This window comes from Eleutherodactylus coqui, chromosome 2, assembly GCF_035609145.1.
Source record: "Eleutherodactylus coqui strain aEleCoq1 chromosome 2, aEleCoq1.hap1, whole genome shotgun sequence".
Classification (NCBI taxonomy): domain Eukaryota; kingdom Metazoa; phylum Chordata; class Amphibia; order Anura; family Eleutherodactylidae; genus Eleutherodactylus; species Eleutherodactylus coqui.
Window position 1 is genome coordinate 145,049,163 of NC_089838.1, and position 25,828 is coordinate 145,074,990.

Here is a 25,828-nt window from a genome sequence, read left to right on the forward strand (position 1 = left end):
TGATTAGAAGCAGCCAGACACAGAACCAATCTTGCATATTCATGAGCTGCAGGCTGGACACACCTACTTTCCCTACAACCAATGATTGGCAGCTCTCTATTTCTATGCTGCATAATAGGCAGAGAGCTGTCAATCATTGACTGGAGAGAGGGGTTGATGTAGCTAGCTTGCAGCTCATGAATATCCAGGACTACTCCAAGTCCTCTATGCATGTGCTGCTACTGATAAAAGACAAGTTTCTCAAAGACCTACTGCACAGATCCACACAGCAGACATGTTACTGTTATCAGTGTGACAGGCACTAACCTATCATGAAAGTATCATCTCCTAACTAACACAGCCCAGTATCCAGCAACAGGATTCATCCAGAGTCCTATAATCCCTTCTATGACCATGATAGTGATTGCACAATATCTGTGTCCAAGTCCAATCAGTGCTCCACTCTGCCAGCAACCTCCATTGCCCGTTTTGGATTGGGCTAGTGATGGGTGTGGTATTATGGTGGAATGGTGATTGGTGTGTTTTCTTCCATTCACTATTTAAGCTGTACTGTGATGCATGTGTGTCATTGACATGATAAAGACTGTGGATAGAAGTCACAAAGTTGTCTTTTGGGGATTGAAATAAAGAAGCATGTTTTAACAAAGAAATATTCAGTGAAGGATTCTGTTTGCACCCCGTATGCTGCTCCGCCTCTGAAGAATTAAGTTTTTTAATTATTTCTAGATAAATTCTTAAACTTTAACCCTATACTATATAATCACCTGTACTAGCTAAGTAATGTAGGAGATTGTAATAGGAGTACATGTGTGGAAGGGGTTAATATCAAGTTAATGTGTGCTGTTCTCCTTCTCTGTCCTCCAATCTCACACTGAAGAGCAGGGAAAGGATGCTGATGGTTACCGCAGTGACACGCCAGGAAACTTTCCCAGCCAGCGGCAGGATTGGCTATCAGTGATGATGTCCTCAGGACCTGCATCAATCGTGTTGTTCAGGCAGCAGGGACGTAAATTTACCAGCAGCGTTCTCGAAGGGATTAACGAAAGTACTTCTCAAAACCATGTAAACAAAGAATAGTGTTAGGCCCAATGTCCATGGGCCATTGGGAAACATGAGCGCCTGCAAATTAAATACAGCATGCAGATTCGGTTTGCGGACCTTTTGGTCCGGAAAAAAAATCGCAGCTTGCTCCATTTCAGTGCGGATCCTGCAACGGCGGCTTTCATTAAAGTCAATGGAAGCCATCTGATCCATGGCCCATCCGCAATTGAATTGCGGAAGGGCTGCAGATTCTACGAGAAAGTAGGAGTTTAAAAAAAACAAAAAAAACTCCACTGCGCATTTGCACTCACCCACAGTGAATAAAATCAAGACCCGGACGGGTAAGTAGAAACCGGCAGTGTCCTCAGCCACAGGCATGGTCGGATACCGCTGCGGGCCACCGCGTGCGGAATCCAAACTGCCTGTGGACATGAGGCCTTAAGTAAACTGAAACACTCGAACCCTGTTTCCGGTCGAACTTTGATAACCGTTCAGTTTGGTGCTAACCAGAACCTTGCTGGCATTAATGCTGAAATCTCTTAGCTCACCTAGTATGTCCAGAGCTGCTTCTAATGATGTCTGCCAAGGGGAGTTTAGCCTTTAAAGTGCTACTGTCATGACACTTTATATACAAGCAGCTGTACTGCAGACTGTCCTGGCATTCAGCACCTCTCCTACAATCAATATGGGTGAGTGACAAGTCTCTCCTCCACAAGTGCCATCCACCTGTCCTTCTCCAAGGCACTGTGGAAGTGATAAACAGCAGTGGCGGAGTTGTCCTAACTGCTCATAGACATCTTACATATACCTGGTATTTTTAGTTACTGAAATGTATGTTACTATATGTGATATAATAAATATATATATTTATTCATTTTAGAAACCTTTGAGAAGGATGGAAATTGAAGAGATTGGAGGTATGTTACTAACTCCAGCAGATGCTGTGACTGAACCTTATGATGCTGGCAATGCCACTGTCTTGATTCAAACTGAGCAACCTGCAAAAGGTGAAGAAGACTTGAATTCTATAGAACCAGTTTCCATTTACCCAGAAGCCCCACGTGCAAAGATGTTAAAGATTGAAGAAATCTGTGACTTGCCAACAACTCCGTAAGTCCTCATATTAACCATTTTGTATATTATGAATGTTTTTTAGTAGTGAAGAAATCTATCTTTAGTATATCAACCTCTTATTAGCCTCACCAAGATCCTCTGTCCAGAACTAGCTAAAACTCGCATCAGTCATTACACAGATACATGTCTGTGTGATGCCCGACACCTGCAAGCTGTGAAGATTACATGATACGGACCAGATTAGGACATTCTGCGTTTTGGGGGGTAGACCATTTTGTCCTAAAACCGGAGGGTTTACTACGTGGACCTTCAAACTAATAATTATAAAAATATAACTTTTATTAACATATAGCTAAAATAGGGAAGAACAGACACACATATATACTGAATAAGGTGGAGAGAGATCAAAAAGGATGTATTCCAATTTATGCCACTTTCATAGGTGAAAAAAAGACCAATCAGGCTGAGTAAAAGTTTTTTGTACTCAACACTTGCGTATTGTTAGTCTTAAAGAGACTGAAAAAGTCTGCAATGGTTTCGCAGTTTCAAGGCGCGGGTGTCATCCTGATGGTATAGAATGACCTTTTACAAGAACCAGAGCAAATTGCGTGACCCGCAATGATTTCGCAGTTTCAATGCGCAGGTGTCATCCTGATGGTATAGAATGACCTTTTACAAGAACCTGAGCAAATTACGTGACCCTACGCGTTTCCCCCACATACACTGTGGGTTCCTCAGGGGTTCCAATACGAAAATTCTAGAGTGGATGCTAAACTGACTTGTGGCTTAGATACATAAAACTGACTAGTGGCCTAAATGCATATAGCCTTAAATTGAAGTCCCTTCTAAGTCGTAGGGAATAAGATAAGAATCTGCTCTCCTAGAGAGAATAGGACCTAGATAATAGTTCTTGGTCAAAGTTTTCAAATACAAGTATCCTGATAGACAACATTCCCCCCACAATAGCTGGGAATACTACCGAATAAGTTGACACAATACAAGCAAGAGGAGTAAATAATAAATTTACGTAACACTTTATTTAGATAAGAAAATTGCCCCTTTAAGATGAAGTTGGTTTTGCTTTAAGAAAGCTCGCTTCCAAGTATTTTCTAAAAGATAATTATACAGCGCTTCATGTTTCATTTTAATTAGTTCTACATATTTCCAAGCAACGTTATTAGGCTATTATAAGCCATTATGCTGGGTAGCAGTTTATTTTTGTGCGCAGGCAATAGAGAGAATTGTATATAATTTTTGTTATATTAAATGTGAATATTTTTAGAATCCTATTTTTGGCTTTGGATTTGTAGTGTCGTATAATTGCCACAATAGAACAACTTGAAAGCAATTCACATGGATCATCCTTTTAATTAAATCCATTTATGCTGCTGTGTAGTCTGTGGTTTTGCTTTGAAGTGTAGGAATGCCCTTTTTCTAACGAAACGACTGCGCTTTTATTAGATACAATGGCTATAGAAATTGCAAGCCCGAGTGCTGCATTTAGATCTTATCGGAGATGTTAATTATTTTTTTACATAAAAGTTATTATAAATAAATATTTTTTTGTTACATACATTGCCAGATGTAGCGCATAAAAAGCATAGCCTGTTTACCAAAACACAACCCAGAAATGGCCACTCTTTTAGCATAATTCAGACAAGCTACAGCTGTCATTCTTATAATTCTTGTATAGAAATACTCATTGTTCTCCATGTTACATTAACACCTCAATCTCAAGGCTTTCAATGAAGTTTCAAAAACAGCATTGCTTTTTGTTTCTTTTTGATTCATTCTTGACACTTTGCATATTGGCTGTACGTGTAAATATGTGAACATAGTGGAAGACATTTACTAGGACTGATGCACCTGTGAAGGCCTCATGCCTGAATATGATTTTGTCTTGTCTACCACTTCTTGACACAGCTAAACAGGATTTTCTGGGCATACTGCTAGCAGTACAACTCAGAGAAAGTTACTAATCGCATATCCTGTTTAGCTGGAACTTACAACGGAATGTAACATTGGAATTTGAAAACACAAGTTACTGCTCAATCTAAGATAACCTCTCTAACCAACAATGTGTGCTTATGTAAAAACAAGTTCACCGGGCATAAAGCCCGCCCTGCGTCACGTTACTATCTAAGTTGTGACATATGTAATAAAGGTAGATTGCTTTGCACATAGATCTGTCTGTGTCACTGCTTTCTACCGGCCAGTCCTACAAGCTATTTCAATTTGGAACCTGACAGCATATGAAGGAAACCATTGAATTTCCCTAATGCACCCTATAAAAGGCTCATCGATTTATTAAACAAAATTGCGGTGTGCACTATATTCATTAACATTTTACTCTCTTCGAAACTCTGCTTTTCACTGTTTCTACCTTATAAAATGTTAAAATGTTAAAAATGTCAGCAAAAGTGACAAGAGTTTTCTAAATGCAGCATTTAGGTCTCATACTATATTTTTCAATTCATTTAAGGGTAACTAATTTGCTTCTCTGTGATTATGCATATAGCTTCAGTAACCTTTATTTGTGTGTGCTGTCTGTAATGAAGACTATAGATTATCCGGTTATTTTCTCCAGTGTCAAATGTTATGTTTGCTTTAATTTAGGAATAACACTGACGGCCGCATTCCAACTCCGACCACAATAGCAAAAGTGGAAAAGCAACAGTCTGATACATCTCCATTAGTGGACGGTGGTGTTCCAGGAGTTCCTGCAAATTCTTTTCAGCTTGAGTCAGATCTAAGAAGACTGAAAGGGAACCCTGATATGTTATACACATACGTAAAGGTAAGAGCCGACTGAATAACGTTGCTACTTCACCTACTTCCAATATCACATGACTGACAGTGTAAAACCAAATCCACAAGTGCTGGTATTGGAGAAATTTGTTTCCCCAATATGCAGATCTTCTGTGAGACCATTTTTGTTAATGTCCAGCTATGTATGTATGTATAAAAGTTATATAACACATTATATGTACCCCAGAGTGCTGCCATTAAAGTATGCATCTCAAACCCCCCCCCCCCTTCCCCCCAAAAAACCCAAAACACGCCCTCATACGGCTATGTCAACGGGTTAGGACTCTTGCCATGTAATGACGAAAATTGTTTGGTTCTTAAGGCACAGAATAGGCTCATCATTAAGGGGTTAATGGTTTGGCTCCTTCTCCCCCCAGCTTCCCCTTTGCTGCTTTACATTTTTTTCCTCTCTCGTGCTTGCTGGGTAGGCAGGCACGTCCTTGTGTGATGTGTGCTTTTGGGCCCCTTTCACATCTGCGCTGCGGCTCTGGGTGATTTCTCTAGTTTGGCTGCGTCCTTGGAGCCAAACGACGAAAATACTTGAACGGCTGGAGCTGAACAGACCCCATTGCCAATTACGGGGTCCTTCAGGTTTCCGGCACTTTAGCAGACAAAATAGCACAGCATCCTGCTGTCTTTCATCTGGGATTTTCTGCCAGATCTGCACCAGTGTCTTCGAACAGAACCTGCGCTACACGTGTGATTGTGCCCTTAGCCAATCAATATACTCCACCTGTGCTCCACCGCCTCCACAGCATCTAACACACACACACACAAAACTTGGGTACACCTTGCATCAGACCGCACATGGACATCCATCTGTGTGCTGTGGGATCTACATGGACCCTGAACATTGTTACTCCTATTCTCATCTGTGGAAACGGGCAAGAATAGGACATGCCATGGTTTGTTTGTTTTTTTGGCGGATCTGTCTAATTTAAAGGAAGGAAGAAAAAATTGAATAGCCTGTGCTGGAAAACACAGACTACAAACAGCTTGAAAATACAGCCTTGTGCCTTTGGCCTAATGAAGAGCCTGTATTCAAGGAAAGGTGAGCTGCAGCTAATTGGGATATAAGGGATTTACCACCTCCTTCCAATAGGGTATAGCACAAAGTTTATGCTTTTATTAAACCAACAGGTATGAATGGATGCTAAGGCTATTATTAATGAAACCATATGTTGTAATATGTAATTATATGCTTATAAACTTATTTTTTTCTTGTCTGATTTTTAGCAAATCGAGCCTTCACTTTACCTCAAACTGTTTCAGAAAGCTTTAGATCCAGATGTCTTCAATGAAATAATAAAAATTCTACGACTTAAATACATTGTGTAAGTAACAAGTCAGCCATTTATGCTCAGAGGTGTGCATTTGAGGTCCGCACTGCGCCAGGTGGGAATTAGATGTTGATGTATTTGATGACCTGTCCTATGTGACTTCAATATTGTCTGGTATGTTTGGAGTTTGCTGTATTTAATCATTTTGGATCCACATGTGGCCTCCCTGAGAACACTGCAGAAGAGGACGTGACTTCAGAACTGCTCAGGGGTGCACCATTAGGGTATCTTCATATTGCAGAATGCGACCTAGATTTTCACACTAAAACCATGGCAGAAATACGCAGTTAAGCCACATATTTTTGCCGCAGATTCACGTACAGCTTTTGCCCTTGTTAGTGGACACTATCCATGTATGGAATTTCCAAAACAGATCTGCATTAACAAGTAACATGTCTCTTTTTTTCTTTTTCACCATAGACAAATTTATGTCAATTCGGCATCCCATTCAAATAAATGCGATGCGTATTGTAAGTGGATTTTGGCATGGATACCGTGCTAAAATTTGCTCAATGAACGTACCTTTAGGCTTCCCCACTGTCAATGCTTTATTATTATTTTTTTAATTTTTAAACCAGAAGTTATGTCTTCTTTAACCTCTTAAGGTCAAAGCCAACTTTGGCTTTAAAGGGGTTATGTCCTTAGAAAAAAAAAAAAATACTTACCTATTCCTCTCCAGGCAGGATCCTCCTCTTCCTGTAACGTTATGTACATTCATGGCATTCTCCTTACTGCAGGTCACTGCCTAGCAGGAAATGCCGTATCCGATGCTGGGCTACTGCCACGACAATAGTATATGAATAGAGATGAGCGAGTATAGTCACTAAGGCACATTACTCGAGCGAGTAGTGCCTTAGCCGAGTATCTCCCCGCTGGTCTCTAAAGATTCGGGGGACGGGGAGCGGCAGGTGAGAGCAGGGAGGAACTGAGGGGAGATCTCTCTCTCCGCCCCCCGCCGCAACTCAACTGTCACCCGTGCCGGCCCACGAATCTTTAGAGACGAGCGGGGAGATACTCGGCTAAGGCACTACCCGCTCAAGTAATGTGCCTTAGCGAGTATACTCGCTCATCTCTATATATGAACACTCACTCTGAGACAGCACACATGCACAGTCGCAGCAATAGCCCAGCATAGTGTTCGGCATTTCTTGCTGGGCAGTGAATGTTACATCACTAGTGACGTAGCGTACATTGACCTGCAGAAGGAGTTTTTTTTTTTCTCTTTTTTTTCAATTTTTCGTTTTTTAGAGTATTCACCATATAAGATGATTAACAAAATAATTTTATTGTCCAGGTTGTTACGGACATGGTGATGTCAAATATATGTACACTTATTTTTCACTTTTAGCTATACAGAGCTAGTTTTTTATGGGAGAAACATGTTTAAACATTTTTTTAGACCCAATATGCGCGGCTATCTGATTGTTCCTATAAATTCCATCAGTATATTACCATCAAGAGGTTATACATAGATTATAAATTAACAGCATATGTAGATATATATAATGTAAAACTTTATAAAGCATGTGCAAAAGTATAATAAGTGAGAAATAGTAAACTCAATTGTCTAGGGTGCTTCACGCCATCGTGTCAGCCCCAAAGTACGTTTCTGCATATATGCCTTCGTCTGGGAGTGGTGGCATGGTGTTAACTTTATAAATTTATATAAACTCTAACCAATGAAATTACAGAAACACAGCTGCAATCACTAATGCTTACTGGGCGGATGTGTTAGGGCTTACAAACCGACTCGTTTCTGTTCTGCGTCCAGGTGGGTCAGGTCACATATGAATCACTCCCTTATTCTTCCTTGTTATATTTTTGCTCATGTATTTATGCTATTCATTTATATGCTGCTTAATTAATTTGCTTTTTAATTGATATTCTGTATATAACCGCTTGTGTGTAATATATTGATGTATTTGTCTTGAGATTCTTCACCCATGGCTCAGTGCTTTTCCTATAGTGACTCCTCTTTTTAAGATTTATTTTTTAATGTGTTTACAACAAAGTATTATTTTAATATGGCATTTTTGTGCTCATTTTGTATTGTTGGTTCATGATATTTGTGCGGCAAATTACACCGGTTTGACATATTGTTGTGATATGGCAGTTTTGTGTCCCTCTATATTTTCTATAGATTTTATTTATTTCTATAATACACTGCAATTCTTCTGTATTGTAGTGTATTACCCTCATCAGTAAAAGCCAACATGATTCCTATTAAGCCCCGTCTCATGCCTAATAAGAGTTCAAAGATGACGGACCTGGGAAACTTTTATTAGGTTGTCGGTTGTCAAAGAAATCCATCAGTACTTTGCAGTTGTGTAGCATAGGGCTGATGGGGTGACAGCAATTCTCATTAATAAAAAGCAGTCAGGAAATATCTCTGTATTCTATACGAGTGTACTGACATAAGCACTTAAAGAGAAACTTCACTTTTAGATAACTTTTCACATGTTAGAGCGACATGTCAAAGGTTTTGATCAGTGGAGGCCCAGGTGCTAAAACCTGAGCAGATCCCTGAAGTGAAGGGGCTGCAGGGCTCACTAGAGTGCTGTGCCCCTTCCATTTCAGCGGGGGGGCCTCAGCACCTGTACGTACACTGATCCAAACTTTTGACATGTGAAAAGATCTTTTAAAAGTGCAGTTATTCTTTAAGATCTAAAGTTTGACTGGTCTAATGATGTGCGCAGTATAGTGCTATAACTGCCATGGATATTGATTCGCATAGCAGCACACAGTCTCCAGTCTAACATGAATGTGAACAAGTGGGTTTTCTAGTAACTTTGATTGGACACTAGTAACCAGCATGACATTCTCCTAATCTATTCTAAAACAGTGTGGTAAAATGTTGGGGTGCTTTTAGATGGAAAATTGTTCAAACGAGCGAAAGTGAGCAATAATCGTTCAGTCTAAACACAAGCCCACAACGAACAAGAACTGTGCACTTCTCGCTGCTTGTTCATTTTATGCTGGCTTAAAAACCTTCATTGGCTCATTCACTTCTTGTTCCATTTAAATAGCGCTTCTTCAGTTTTTTTTTACATTCACTAATGTAAAAGGCTGAACAATACTAAACGATTCTCGTTGAACGCGTCAGCAATGAATCTGCAGTCTGAACAGGATGCAGGAGCGCAAATGAGCTGGCGATGACACCACCCAACCGTGCAAACAAGAATCAGCCCGCCTGGAGGGAGCCCTGGCCATGTAAGGGTATTAGGTGATAGCATTATTGGCTAACAAGAAACATATTTGCAAGCTTTTGGAGCTCCGAGGCCCCTTTGTCAGGCAGGTAGTAAATGAACAACCAAGAGATAAGTACAGTAATTTCAATGATGTTATATCCAGTTGGGGTACATGGAGGGAAGCATCATCAAGATAAGCCAGAGCAATAAAGCTAAAGTTGTTTATGCATAAGACGAAAGGTTAAAAGGTGATGACTGAGGAGGTCCCAGGCAGGTCTGATGGGTGTGATAAATTAAGAAAAACTGATCATTTTGCGCTCTTTTTTATTACCCAAGATTTGCAGCAAGTTTACTAAAAAAAATTAGTAATGATTCCTTATAAGCCATTTTGTTTTGTCTAGGAATGAAGACGCCGATGTTGTCTTGGAAATTTTGAAAACCTTTTCTGAGCTGAAGAGGTTTGATATGGCAGTAATGTTTTTGTCCGAATCTGAAAAAGAAGGTACGTTCATATAGTTAAGATACTTAAGTTCTTCTAATTTAGTCACAAAGTTTAACAAAACTTGAAATGGTTCAGTCCTAAACTATTTCAAGCTTTGTTAAATATATAATACAACAGGCAGCTAACCTGAATTCCAATATCGATGAGAGGTGCACAGTAAGTATTGGTATCCACAAAAGTCGAAAGTCACCTAAAATAAATCTAACTGGCTATCTGAACCTCTTTAATGCTATAGCATATTATTTATTTATTGAAAAAAAACATAACCATAACCAATAAGAGCGATGTCTAAAATGTACATTCACACGGGGCTCTAGCGACAGGGTCACACATCAAAAAATATTACCAGCAGATAGTACTCCTGGAATGACCAAATAACAGTGTAAAAGATCACTATTAAAATCGCACTACCACTCTCAGTATGGCCAAGGATTAATTGAAGTGACCCTCTTCTAGATCACTATAGACTTAATATTAAAGGGGTCTTCCAGGAAGTATACTATTGATGACCTATCCTCAGGATAGGTTATCAATAGTTGGTCGGCTGGGGTCTGTCACTTGGGACCCTGACTGATCAGGTGAGCGGGCGCAAGCTGTCAGCGCCGTAAATACACAGAGGTCGGAGCAGAAGCAGCATAGGTCTACGCGCCGACTTCTGTATTGTGGCCGGCGCTTGTAAATGCAGGCACAGCTCTCATTGAAATCAAGCATCACTCATTGAAATCAATGCGAGTCGTACCTACCTTTTACCAGCATCGGCCACTACACAGATGTCGGTGCTGAGGCTTCCGCTCAGTGTTCCGCTCAGTGTATTTGTGGCGCTGACAGCATGCACCCTCTCAACTGATCGGTCGGGGTCCCGAGCGACGGACCCCAGCCGATCAACTATTGATGACCTATCCTGAGGATAGGTCATTGGTAGTATGCTCCTTGGAAAACCCCTTTAACAAGCAGTCCAACTATGAAGATAGATTTTCACCATCTTTATGTCGTTAATGGCTGCATCACAGTGCATGCACACAGCTTAATAAGACAGAATTCCTTGTCAAGCTTGAGCGCTTAGTGTGTGTGTGTGTGTGTGTGTGTGTGTGTGTGTGTGTGTGTGTGTGTGTATATAATATAGCGTTTGCTCTGCTCAGTCAACCAGACCAGCACATGGGCCTTCGCCCATCATATTCAGTTAAAGGAGATGTCTCGAGGAAGCAGTTAATTTTTTTTTTTGCCCAGTCCCCCCCATTAAACACACATTACTAAGCCCCCCTGTAAATGACATTTCTAGCTGGTTCGTACTTACCGTTCCAGCGTTTCAGCAAGTTATAAAAGTTTCCTCAAGATGGCCGCCGGCTCTTTCCCAGTCGCTCGCTGCAGCCCGACGTGCGCGCTCCCGAGACGCCGCCAGCTGTGTCTCCATGGCAACCGGACGCATCGCAGCCGCCGACCAGACGCCCCGCAGCCGCCGACCAGACAGCAGGTAACCGGCGCTAGCCCCCGGCTCCCCAGCGCTAGTTCCCCCGGCCTAGCGACAGCCCCCCCGGCCTAGCGACAGCCCCCCCGGCCTAGCGCTAGCTCCCCCGGCGCAGCGACAGCCCCCCCGGCCTAGCGCTAGCTCCCCCGGCGCAGCGACAGCCCCCCCGGCCTAGCGCTAGCTCCCCCGGCGCAGCGACAGCCCCCCCGGCCTAGCGCTAGCTCCCCCGGCGCAGCGACAGCCCCCCCGGCCTAGCGACAGCCCCCCCCATCGCAGCGACAGCTCCCCCGGCCTAGCGCTAGCTCCCCCGGCCTAGCGCTAGCTCCCCCGGCCTAGCGACAGCCCCCCCGGCCTAGCGACAGCCCCCCCGGCCTAGCGCTAGCTCCCCCGGCGCAGCAACAGCCCCCCCGGCCTAGCGACAGCCCCCCCCATCGCAGCGACAGCCCCCCCGGCCTAGCGCTAGCTCCCCCGGCCTAGCGACAGCACCCCCCGGCCTAGCGACAGCCCCCCCCATCGCAGCGACAGCCCCCCCGGCCTAGCGCTAGCTCCCCCGGCCTAGCGACAGCACCCCCCGGCCTAGCGCTAGCTCCTCCGGCCTAGCGACAGCACCCCCCGGCCTAGCGACAGCACCCCCCGGCCTAGCGACAGCACCCCCCGGCCTAGCGACAGCCCCCCCGGCCTAGCGACAGCCCCCCCGGCCTAGCGACAGCCCCCCCGGCCTAGCGGCAGCCCCCCCGGCCTAGCGACAGCCCCCCCGGCGCAGCCCGGCGCAGCGGCAGCCCCCCCCCCCGGCGCAGCCCGGCGCAGCGGCAGCCCCCCCCCGGCGCAGCGGCAGCCCCCCCCGACCCATCACTTACCTGGGAGGCTTCTCGGGGCTGCTGGGCTGGGCTGGTCTTCTCCGCTGGGCAGCTCCAGTTTCTGCACCTTCCTCTAACAGAGGATGGTGCAGAATGGCCGCTTCAGCGCGCTCCCGAGCAGTGACAGCTCGTCTGCGCATGCGCAGAAGAGCTGTAGCGGGGAGCACACTGAAGCGGCTCGTGCTGAATGGAGAAGACCGGACTGCGCAAGCGCGTCTAAAAAAGCAAGCTGCCAGCGAATTTAGACGGAACCATGGAGACGAGGACGCTAGCAACGGAGCAGGTAAGTGGAATAACTTCTGTATGGCTCATATTTAATGCACAATGTACATTACAAAGTGCATTAATATGGCCATACGGAAGTGTATAACCCCACTTGGTTTCGCGAGACCACCCCTTTAAATCATATGTGCTGTAACTTAAAGTATGCAAATAAGGAAGATGGAACAATACCTCCGCTGCCCCACCTGATGGATGGCAGCATTCCTGCAAATCAATGTCTAACACTTTTATATAGGTCTAGACCTGTTCAAAGGGTCGGACACTGATTTACAGGCATGCTGCCATTTAATAGCTGATGCTGCAGAGGTATTGTTCCATCTTCCTTATTTGCATATACTTCCCAGAGGAGCATGGATGGCCTTATAAGTCTCCTCACTCACCTTTTAGGTGCTCTCCTTAAGGAGAAGTGATACCCTTCCCGACATAGATCAAAGTGTCACACTAAAGTTCTTTAGTTCCAAACACTGACTCCGTATTACACAGCAGCTTGTGTTCATAGTACTTGGAGTAAGTGACTTTGTGCCCATGACACATATACAGTGTCATACAACAAAGTTACTTAAAATGAATGCCCAACCTTCACATGGAAAAGTGTATAATATTTGGATGTACAAGGTTAGGGTAGAGGGATATAGCATGCAGAAGCCATCACAAGCCCCCATCTACAGTACATTCCCTAGCTATGGATCTCTGGGTCAGACTATGAGTTAGTGCTTGCCAGATGCAGGCACAGATTGACTAAGCACAGCAAATGCTGCAGATGGTATGTACGGGAGTCCAGCAAGTAACTTTTTGTTGTATCAAACTGTATACATGAAAGGTGATGTAGGTATAATCTGTCACTTCAAGTGTTACGAACACATGCTGCCGTGTAAAAGACTCTATTGTGACACTTAATTTATAGCCCATATGATCTCATTGAATATGGAAGGCTAAAGCCCACATGCTGGTCTGCTTGACTGAGCAGAGCCACACGCTATATATACAACAAGCACTGGAGCCTGACAAGGAATGCTGTCTTATTAAGCTGTGTGCATGCACTGCCATGCAGCTCTTATCTATATGAAGGTGGTGACAATCTATGTTCATAGTTGAACTGGTCGTTTGCCTACAACTTGGAACACTATAGAGAACTTTTATAATTCAATTTGTATTCACCTATTGGAGGATATATTGTTTATATTAAGTCCATACTGATCTAGGAGAGGGGGTCGTCAATGAATCCTTGCCATATTGAGAGTGGTAGTGTGATTGTTAGGCCAATACACATGGGCGGAAATTCTGCGTCGGGCTTCCCACAGAATTTACGCCTGTAGACGCCTGCATAGGATTGCATTACTATATGCAATCCTATGCAGACGGAAGCAATTTGTCTGCGCGAAATCACGCGCAGAAAACAAAACGCGGCATGCTCTATTTCTGTGCAGGGCTCACAGAGCCCCGCACAGAAATGTCACTCGCCGACTCCGGTTTGCGCATGCACCGGCTGCTCAGCAGCTGGCACATGAAAGATCCGGAGCCGCGGGAGCAGGTGAGTGCTGTGCTACTCTCTGCAGGGGCTCGGATCCCGCTGCGAGAATTCTCGCAGCTGAATCCGACTCGGCCATCTGCAGGCGGCCTTAATTGTGATCTTTTACACTGTTTGATCATCTCGGGAGTACTATCTGCTGGTATTGTTTTTGACATGTGAAGCTGTAGTGAGGTCCCCTGAGTTAGACACACTGCCTTTAAGATATTTTAAAAAGGCACAACAATAACCAATATAAATGATGTAGAAAATTCACATAAGTAATGTTATAGCATTTAAGAGGTCTAGAAAGCTGGTTAGATTTTTTTTTTCTCTTTTTTAACTTTGAGAGATTATTCATTTTGCTCTGAATCTGTTGATTAGGCTTCAAATCAGCAAACCATATTCACTTAAAAGGCCTCTGCCATCACATTTGTGTCCCATTAACTACATTATAGGCTCAAAGGTGAGGGGACAGTGGGTCCATTTAATATCAATGGAAACAGAAATTCAAACACATATAGCAAAACTGTCTAATAGTAAGACTGTCTTTGTTGTTGAAGATCCGGAAGGGGGGCACAATTCGGAAGTGCTACCCCAGTGTTAAGGAAAAAGGTTGCATCCATAAGCATTCATCCGTCTACCTGTAAGCGTGGAAACGGAGGCGTGTGTCTGTACAATTTTCACGCAACATCTTCAGAAATCTACTGCAAGAGTGTGCAAACTAATGGAAAGTGATGGTTTCATGGAATCTTTTAGTGTTGAAGCCGCCTTCCACTCTTTGTGCAAGGTTATCAAACATGCGGTCAGAAGCTTGAGGAAGGGAAACCCATATGCCTATGTGAAGTATATGCGCGGCTTCCTGAGGGTGCATGTGATAAGTGCTATAACCTGTAGGTAAGTGTAGGGCCCCTTTTTTTTTCATGGAGAAACAATTATTGGCACTTCGTACCTGGACGCTACAGATTTGGCTACTGCTGCAACTGGAACAGGAAATCTCAGGTTTGATTTTTCAACAGAACAGGCCTTGCACCATTTTCACAAGGAAGTAATAAGTGAGCTCAACAGGGGGCTACCAAACAGATGGATTGACTGTGCAGATTTTGACGATGGTGAACTTCTTCCTTGGCTTCCACGTTCCCTGGACCTTATGCCTTGTGGGTTTTTTTCACTCGGAGAGTGTTAAAGATGTAGTCTACATGCCACCATTACCACTCACCATGCATGTATGGCATGAACCTGACTGCAAGCTCGGTGTATGTCGAGTGACAAAGGCGATTCACGTGGAACACCTCTGGTGTGGAAAACCTTTTTGATGTTGTGTAGCAAAACTTTTTGAGTTTCTATTTCCATCGATACCAGATTTATATATATGAGTGTCATTAAGCGTGAGGTATGAGGGTTTTAAATTAGGAAGATCATTTGGAATAACCCTGTATTATAATTTTCTTTGTCTACATTATTAAGAATACCTCATGTTTAATTAAATGAAACATGTGGAACCAGATATTGAGATATAAAGGCATGAATTTTGACCCAAAAGGTTTGTATGTATGCACAGTCCAAGGATGCTTCCTACTTACCACACTTAAAGGGTTTGTCCTGCAAAAAAATGTTTATAGTTAAATCCAACCAATAATTATAAACATTTTTTTGTATTCACACTTATCTAAAAAGGTTATATCCCCAGATATTCAAGAACTAATGTTAGAATATTGCCATCTGCTGTTTCTGCTATGTGTCCACCTCAGTAATTGTTCCACCTGCTCAGTCTTGCTTCCCTCTCTGCTTCACTGGGTATGTGAAGAGATCCTTGTTGTTGTGATAGGCTGCTTCTGGAGTTGCTGCGTCTTCTCTGATGTCAGGAGAGATGCTGCACAAGCGGCGGGAGGGAGATAGCGTTACTTAACCCCTTCACGACCAATTACGTACCGGTACGTCATGGAGCGTCGGGGTATGTATAAAGAGAGGTTGCATGGCAGCTGACACCCGCGGCCGATTGCGGCTATTAACCATTTAAATGCCGCTGTCAATTCTGACAGCGGCATTTAAATCCCCCAAACGATGTTCGGGGGTCCCGCACGCCCAGCCCCCCCCCCCTTCCCGCGCGGTGAGATCGGGGGAGCCGTGCAGGTGTCATGGCAGCCGGGGGCCTAATGACAGGCCCCAGGGCTGCCTTAACAGACTGCCTATGAAGCCATCCCCGTGGGGTGGCTTGATAGACTGCCTGTCAAAAAGCAGTATGACGTAATGCTATAGCATTACGTCATACTGCAGGAGCGATCAAAGTATCGCATGTTAAAGTCCCCCAGGGGGACTTCAAAGTAATGTAAAAAAAAAAAAGTTGTAAAAGTTTAAATCACCCCCCTTTTGCCATATCCATTATTAAAAAATCTAAATAATAAATTAAAAATATGTATTTGGTATCGCCGCGTCCGTAAAAGTCCGAACTATCAAAGTAGCGCATTATTTTTCCCGCATGGTGAACCTCGTCCGAAAAAAAAAATAAAGAACGCCAGAAATGCACCTTTTTAGATACCAGAAAAAGCGCAATAAAAAGAGATCAAAAAGTCGTATGTATTCTAAATTGGTACTATAAGAAACTACAGGACATTGCGCAAAAAATGAGCGCTCGCTCAACTACGTCGACGGAAAAATAAAAAAGTTATTGCGCGCACAAAATGACGGCAGAAAATAATTTTTAAAAAATTTAATGTGTTTGAAAAAAAAGGAATATAGTAAAAAAAAAAGCTATACAAGTTTGGTATCGTAGTAATCGTACCGACCCGTAGAATAAAGTTATTTCGTTTTTGTTACCGTTTGTGCGCCGTAGAAACAAGACGCACTAAAAGATGGCGAAATGGCGTTTTTTTTTTCATTTTACTCCACTTAGAATTTTTAAAAAGTTTTTCAGTACATTATATGGTACTTTAAATAGCACCATTGAAAAATACAACTCGTCCCGCAAAAAACAAGCCCTCATACAGCGACGTCGATGGATAAATAAAGGAGTTACGATTTTTTGAAGGGGGGAGGAAAAAGCGAAAATGGAAAAAGAAAAAGGGGCCGCGTCATTAAGGGGTTAAGGGAAGCAAGAAAGCAAGACTGAGTCGTCGTGTCTACTTTGGAACATTTACTGACACGGGACACAGCCTCTTCAATATAAACAGCAGGTGGCACTATTCTAACATTAGTCCTGGAATATCTGAGGATAGAAACATTTTTTGTAATAAGTGTAAATACAAAAAAGGTTAATAGTTATAGGCTGGATTTAAATATAAATAATAATTTTCAAGGGACAAGCCCTTTAAAGTACAATAAGGTGACATGTAGTCCCATCCTGTAAGTTAAATTCTGTGATTAATTTTGAGCATCTCTGTTTTTCTGGACATAAGAGAAAACAAATGAATTGTTTAATGGATAAATGAAAGCTGTAGGTATTAGTTTGGGGTCTTCCAGAGACCATTTATCTTTGGCAAAGCAGGTATACAGTAATTATGGGGTGTGTGTTAAATTAAATGTATAGATTTGTGTAATCAGATATCTAAAATTTGAGATTGGAAAGGAGACGACCATTCTTTGATCACTACCAAGCAACATATTAGGAGAGAATGGGGACATATATTGTCCATAAATGCTTATTTACACGCAAAGACAATCTTTCAGACAATTGAAAGATTGACAGTTTTAGTGATCATTTTGCATAAAGTACTAATAGGCACCAATGCCTATTAGTACTTTATCAGCTTTATTTGTGGGCAAATGAGCCTCCCAAAACTGCTTGCAGAACTCCGCATGTGGTCTGAGCTCTGCTATTAGCTCCTTTTTGTTCTCACACAGGCTGATGCCATGAATACAATGTAATCAGCTGCTCCCGTGCAGAATACAGCGTGCGGTCTGTTTTCTCACAAGAGCTTCAAGGAGAATACAATGTAATCTCTAGCTCCCGTGAAGATAACAGCCTGTGTTACGTTTTCTTGCAGGGCCTGCAGAGAGAATACAATGTTATCTCCTGCTCCCGTGGAGAACACAGCGTGCGGTCTGAATGATTTGTTTTTAAACCCACCTAAAATCATCGTTCAGGCGAAAAGTGCACGATGGTAGCACTTACACTCAATGATTATCGCTCCTATGCCATCGTTTGAACAAATTTTGAGCGATAATTGTTCCGTGTAAATGACCCTTTAGAGTACAGTTTTCTTAATTTGCTTTACCTTTAAAGTGCATCTTGCATTTGCTTCTTTTGTTGTTCCCGGCTACAGTGTAGACAAACATTGAATAATAAGATTTATATAGTGATTAGTCCTATTTAAAATAAATACATCCTCATCTGATGCTTTATAGCTTGGAGGAGTTAGCATGGTGACAGAAGGTATTTCAAGGAGAGTTGGCAATGTGATTTTTTTTTTTTCCTGGACAACTGATCCAAACATTAAAAAATGTTATCTGTCTTAAGACAAATTGAAAAACTATTATGAATCATAAGTGATATGTCCTGAACACATCAGCAGCATACTGTCAGCTGTAAAGTAATTCTATCATAACTTGTACGAGTTCAAGCACACAAACTTTTACACTACTTCAAGAATAGTTTGATTTAGCTCTTATTTTTTCTTTTCAGATGTCCGCACCTTATTTGCTTATATAGAAAAGACAAAGACTAACGATACTTGTGCAGCTCTAAAGAAGAAATATGGCCTCTGAGTATGATGCAGACAGGAAAAAAACTGAAAAAATGCTTGTGTTAAATGGACATTTGATGCAATCCAGTGTTAAATAACTATATGCAAGATACCTGGAGAAATTCACTGACTTATGTACAAAATAAATTTTTAATTTGTATGCTTTTTGTTTTGTTTTATTTCTATCTGTCCTGGTACCGTGTTTCCCTGAAAATAAGGCACCCCCGAAAGTAAGACACATTAAGAAATTTGCAGAAATCGCAAATATAAGACACACCCCGATAATAAGGCATACTAAAGTGTGCCGGCAAGTCGAGAGGCCTGTTCCCTGCTGCCATCCCCGTTGTCTCCTACCTCCTCCTGTGCTGTACAAGTGTGCTGTTGTGGGCTCCCCTTGCTGGCTGGAAAAGTCCATACTGTCATTCTGTTGCTGCTGTACACGTCTGCTGTGATGAGCTCCCCCTGGTGGCCGGAAGCTGCAATACCATCCCTGCTTACAAGTGGTACAGGAACTTCTGTCTGCAGACAAGTACGTTACTTAAATTACAGCCCTTATTTTTTTTATGGCTCTGTGTGTGAGTCAGGCAACCATATGTGTGATTCTTAAGGCTGGGTTCTCACAGAGTGTATTTCCAGCCTTAGGGGGTGAGCATTACAGTCTCCAGACAGTGTGTGGGAGCAAGGTACTTTACAGCCCTTATTTTTTTGTGGCCCTGTATGTGAGTCAGGCAAATTTTCTGTGCCAGAAAATTATGACATAACTCATTGAGTAATTTTTGCTTTGTTTTCACAGTTTGTCTAGCTATATTGGTTTGTGGTGACAACTACAGTACTGTGCAGTATATACAGTAATAAATGTTCATTTTTTTTGTTAAACAATAAATGGGAATTCTTCTTCATTGAAAAATAAGACACCCCCTGAAAATAAGACGTAGCGCATATTTGGGAGCAAAAATTAATATAAGACGCGTCTTATTTTCGGGGAAACAGGGTAGTTATTGAAAAATGGAACTTTAGAAAGGCTTGGTAGGACAAACATGTATTTTGTATCATGGAAAGATCTTCTGATTTCAGATATATTGCTCTGAATTTGTCAGTACTGTTTAGGTCATATAATTTGCTATTAAAAGGGTTATATCAGGCAAAACAATATATACTGATCTGCTATAACATTAAAACCACATATCTAAGACTCTGTTCATAGCTGTGTTCATTGAATCCATTTTCTTACTCCATCATGGGAGCAGGAGAATGGATCCCCTTCTATGATGGCATCCAACAAGCCTCATTGACTAGAAAGGGGTCCTTCTGGCATTCTTCGTGCCCTCCGAACTTTTTCCTTTATCCATGACAGCACTAAGAGCGTCTGCCCCCAGGAGCAGAAACCTGCAGATACAAAAGGGTAGACCTTCCTAACCCTGTCTCGGTGGTTTCCTGTCCTGCAATAGGAATGTAGGTTATCCAGGTGCAATTTAGGTCCATCCCCAGGATAGGAAATCTGAAGGTACAAAAGGTAAGACCTCACTACCCTGCCTTAGTGGTTTTGTGTCCTGTAGGTGCTGTCATTGGATTAAAAGTAGGGAGCAGGTTAAGGGATATGGTGTATATTGGATATGGTGCAGCTAAATTTTAGATTCTAGCTGTTACAGCCATACAGTAAGGTATCTAGCAGAACAAGTGGAAGCGATACTGTCTATTAGGGCTCCCATATCATCAAAGTGCAAAGCAGCTTTCTTGGATACTCTAGCAGTGGAGAAAATGGTAAATTTTTAACGTTTTTTTTGTTTTGTTTTGTTTTTTTAGGTGCATTATCCCAAATTAAAACGGGTGTTTATACTTGACACTCCTAGGTTCATAGCACGGTTTATCCATTTTTTCTATATCCATTTAATTAAGGTGGAAAAATTACTGTGAACTGGAAATGACCATTTCTTGTGCTGCTCTGAACCCTGAAACACAATCGGAATTGAACAGTTTGTTTTTTTTGGCTGCTTATGCCATACGTACAACTATGGGCAGTTAAGTAACCGATCTTCAGTAAAGAAAGGCTTTATGCTCTTACAGCCATCCAGGACCCCAATTCCCCACTCTCGGAGAACTAAAATTCCTCTTCAGAGCTGGAATCTTCAGACACCTTCCCTGCAGAACCCCCTACATTTAAAGAGTGTGACTCATATAGCAGCCCTGGTCCCCTCACCTCCACCAATTTTCATTGGACATCATTAGGGTAGGATTTCATGCACCAGTGCCCCACTTCTGGCAGGAAAGAGCACATCAGATCTGCCTGATTGCCCCTCTGCACAACGTTGGCAATAAGGACCTAAAGCACCAGGCTCTGACCGGAAGTCAGCAGTCACGAGGTAAAAATAACCCAGCGGTATCAGACCAGTGCTGCTAGGGTGGGCGGATAGTCCCTAATCCAGGAAGCTCCCAATTCTTCATCCAGTGACAGCACGTGGACAACCTACATTCCTTCTGCAGGATAGGAAAGCCCTGAGGAAGGGGAATAGGGGCTTGCCTTTCATAACTGCAGGTTTCCTATCCTGGAGGTAGAACACATTCTGGTGCTGTTATGGACTGCGGAAAATCAAATTGCTGATGAGTAATTCTAATTTTTCCATATGAAATAGCACAGTGTGCCGCAATAGTTTTCCGAGGATCTTGGGACAGATCTTTGCCAGAGGCTCTGACTCAGATGTGTACGGAGCCTAATACTCTGTAGAGCCTCATTGTACTACGAAAACAACTCTGACCCATTGAGGCATGGACTCCACAAGACCTCTGAAGGTGTTTAGTGGTACCTGAACCAATATGTTAGCAGCAGATCCTAGCCTTGAACTTTATGTACATCAAACAATTCTTGAATGTTTTTGCAATATGTTAGGGCACATCATCTTGCTGAAAAAAGCCACTATCATTGTTTGATACCTTTGTCATGAAGGGGTGTACTTGGTCTGCACTAATGTAGATCGTACGTGTCAAAGGAGCATCCACATGAATACCGCAACCATAGGTTTCCCTGCAGAAATTCATCCAGAGAATCCTACTGTCTCTGCTGGTATGCCTTCCCATAGTGAATCCTAGAGCTATGTCTTCCCGTGCACCTGGCCATCTGCGCAAGGTTTAAAAGAAAATGCACTTTTTGTATGACTCTCAAAAGAAAACTTCTAAATTTAAACTACTTCCACAAGTGACATTTGTATTGCCCACAAAATTTTTGCAAAATTTCCCTATACTGTACATTTACCATTTTTAATAACCTGTGGAATTAACAAAACCAAAAATGACAGATACGTATGAGGCGAAGTGTAAAAACTCTCCAGACTCCAGAAAAACTCTACTCCTACGCAGAGTCCCTGAGCTCTCAAGCACATACAATAAAGAAAACAAGGGACAGCAGGAAAACAGACTGTTGCAGGTAAACTTCTTATGTATACGGTATTTTTAAATGTCACAGAAAACACCACTGGAATCAATCTGGGGAAGCAACAGTGTTGCGAGTGTAAGCTCTTTGTCAGGCTTGGTAGCAAAAGTGTGGCAGTCCTTTCTTTTCCTCATTGTATATGTATTGCATGCTGCATTGGTGGTTTACCACCTGCGTACTGGCACCCAATAAACCCAGTTATGGGTGCTGCCTGAACTAGTCCTAGATTGAGCCATCACAGCACTCAGCCCAGTGATAGAGAGAACTGTGCAGCAGTTCAATCACAATCACACAACCTCTGTCTTTGCCCTACTTTGTATGACCAATGCCTAAAGAATCAGTTTTCAGCTTCCTGTTACAGGAACAACACTTAGGGCCTGGAGATGTGAGTAAACCACAGGGCAGCAGGTATGAAATAGTGTCCCCATTCAGGGCCCTACAAGCAGGGATGTAGTCATTAACACCTTAGTGACCACCCCATAGAATTTTTACGTCCCGCTTTGCTAGGCTTTAATCCCCTGGGCCATTAAAACACGATTCCTCTGGGGATTAAAGCTCTGCAAGCTGTGGATGTGACAGCTCCATGCTGTCAGCTGCCTGAGGTAGCAGACAACGTGGAGCTGTCATGGGGGCGCCCCGGTAATGCAATCATACATTGGATCCATGAGGGCAGCTAAGGGTACTCGTCCCACGGCAATCTCAACCAGAAAGGGCCTGCTACGCTTGCGCGCCAGACTGTGGCGTCACATGCGGAAGGCCTGGGAGATTTGAAATCTGAAGGTAGCCGGGAGGCAGGAGATGTCACCGGGGACCAGTCCCTGGGCACATGATCGTCATTATCCAATGGAAAAGTGAAAAAAAGATAGAGTTTCAGCTCTCTTCATGGATCAGATCCATGAGGGCAGCTGAAAATACTCACCTCCGTCCTCCCGTGATGTCCGGCGGTGATCTGGACCTGCCGCAGGCTTCTGCGCATGCCAAATTTATAATTTCCCTGCTCGACTATCAAAGATGGCAGAATGCAGGGGGATGTTCCCGGTCTCATGATCACTGTTATTCATCGGATAACAGCGATCATATGTTAAAAAAAGTTAGTTTCATCTCCCCTTACGGATCGTATCCGTGAGGGGACATGAAATTACATACCTAAGGTCCCTGGATGGGATCTTTATCCGCGGACCTTACCCCGGCTCCTGCATATGCGTCCTTCCGCAAAATGGCGGACGCATGCGCAAAAGTAGAGGATTGCCCAGGAAGTTTTTAAATCTCCCTGCTCCTGGCTACCAAAAGTAGCCAAGAACCTGAAGATTTCACAGGGGGCTGCGGTGAGCGGTCCCTGGTCTTGTCATCGCCATTATCCAATGGATAATGGAGATCACGTAAAAGTTAAAAAAAAAAGTTGGTTTCATCTCCCCTTACCGACGCGATCAGTCATAGGACATGAAATCTCTTACTGGAGGCCTCCACGTTTGAACCCCAACGCGATTCTCCTCCAAGGACCTTCCCTGCCTTCTGCGCATGCGACTGCCGGAAAAATGGACACATGCGCATGAGCTTGGGAGGTCAAGGGAAATTTGAAAACTCTCTGCTCCCTGCTACCAAAGGTCCCCAGTCACATGATAAAATCTACTACGTCGGTCTTGCAAGAACGATTGGGAACTGCGGATTCCGCAAGCGTTTGATCTCCGGTAATGCGCGGATCAATCAAATGCACTGGATTACACAATTCCGCTCACATTAACGAGTTGGAATTACGTAATCCACTTGCAGAAAACAGAGCGCAGCAGGTTCTATTTTACCGTGGATATCCGCAACATAGAGCCCATTATGCTCCATGGTCGCGGATATACCCACAGCCCATACATAGCTACTTTGTGTATGGGCTGTGGGTATCCGTGTGATCGCTAAGCGACTGTGCAGGAAATACAAACAAAAAAGGTGTACTGTGCATGACCGCCTGTGTGAGTACGCAGTTATGCGCAGTACATTACGCCGCGCCGCGGCTGAGCTCACAGCTAGGATCCTCTGCGGGCTTCCGCAAGCAGATTCCACATATGGCCATGTGAGCCCAGCATTACTCAGAGCACTACCTGTAATACGTAATTTACAAGAAGTCCCTGGGAATGCTCGCCTTCCTGCAGTTCCAGGAGCAGCTTGTTGAGCGCCTTCTGTGTGAGACCCCCACACCTCAGTGAGCGCACAAAGCCTCACGGAGAGCCACTTTATACACCCCAACCCTGCTGCTGGGAGGAGGAGGCCACTGTAATTACCCCTGTTTTCAGCCATATCACACAGTTTACATGATTACTTTTATCTAAGACTTAGGGAACGCCAAAAAGGAAAAGGGAAGGGGAGATTCTTAGGGAGTCCATCTTTTTTCTGCACAAGTGTGCAATGGGGCCTGGAATTTATTCAGTTGTGCCCTGAAATCCAACGGGTGCTCCTTCCATTATGGACCTAGCCATGTGTCCTGTAAGTAATTATAGCCACAATGGGTATGTTTATGAACACAGAATAAACAAGGCTATCCATTGTGGTGTGAAAGTCTTCCTTTATATGTGTGCTGTGCAAAAAAAACACTGTTTTTAAATTGAGACAATTGCCAAAAAAATGAAAATCGTAATTTTTTTCTTCTGCTTTGCTTAGATTTATTCAAAAACCCACACGAAATCCATGTATACTGTGTGCGTGAGGCGTAAGGTCTCTTGTCCACAGGCAGATCGGATTCTGGATGCGGATTTTCACAGCGGGAGACCTGTGGAAACCATTTGCGGGAGATCGCGGATGTATGGTCATCCGCGTGTAAAAAAAATCCGCAATCCCACCTCCCAGCCTTTTTCCCACCTCTATAATTGATTTTAACCTTCAAATCCAATTGCAGATGCACTGCAGATCGTCTGCACCTATTGACTTCTATTGAGCCCATATTGAGCACGGAATCCTCACTGAAATGGAGCATGCTGCGATTTGTTTTCCGCACCAAACGGTCCGCAAATCAAATCTGCATGCTTGAATTAAGTTGCGGATGACAATGCTTCCCTACAGGCACTTTGCTGGTGGATCTTTTGCAAGGGTGACCCGTGCAAATTCCACAAATCAAATCACCTGTGGATTAAGGGACTTTTCACATGGGACGGAATATTTTACAACAGCGTTGCAGAATATGCTGTCCCTTATTTTCACACTGCTAACTGCAGATTTTGATGCAGAATTGTAGGCAGGTTTCTGCTATTTTCAATTCTGGACCAAAATCCACACATTAGCAGTTGGGAAATATTCCACCCTTTGTGGAAGGTCCCTAAACTAACAGTCCTGGAGTATTACAATCCTTCTGAAAATGACCCTGGGCACTAGGCTAACGTGAAAACCTGGGAGGGTTAAGTGCTGACGTGTCACGATGACACTTACCATGGGCTGATCCTAGAGGGATGTCATGCTGCCAAGGCCAGTGTAGATTGCTGGCCAAGCTTCGATACTCCTTTGGCTGGGAGTGCCAATAAAGGTGATGAGGGGGGTTGTAGTAGATATCACTTGTGACACCACCGTTCCCATACACCGTTAATCAATGCGATGGAGTAAATAACACAGAGACTTGTGTGTAGTACCTCGGGTCCTCAAGAACGGTTAAGGCCCGGTATAACTTTACTTGAATACTTCT

General features: G+C 43.3%; 1 protein-coding gene across 1 annotated transcript in view; it reads left to right on the forward strand.

The window, feature by feature from the left end:
* RPAP3 (RNA polymerase II associated protein 3) overlaps positions 1 to 18,911 on the forward strand; it is a 46,168-nt gene extending 27,257 nt beyond the window's left edge. The window contains exons 13-17 of the mRNA XM_066591709.1: positions 1,922 to 2,151; positions 4,732 to 4,912; positions 6,160 to 6,257; positions 9,853 to 9,953; positions 18,686 to 18,911. Coding sequence (XP_066447806.1) covers positions 1,922 to 2,151; positions 4,732 to 4,912; positions 6,160 to 6,257; positions 9,853 to 9,953; positions 18,686 to 18,768 — 693 coding nt within the window. The 3' untranslated portion in view covers positions 18,769 to 18,911. The remainder of the gene's footprint in view (positions 1 to 1,921; positions 2,152 to 4,731; positions 4,913 to 6,159; positions 6,258 to 9,852; positions 9,954 to 18,685) is intronic.
* The last annotated feature ends 6,917 nt before the right edge of the window (positions 18,912 to 25,828 follow it).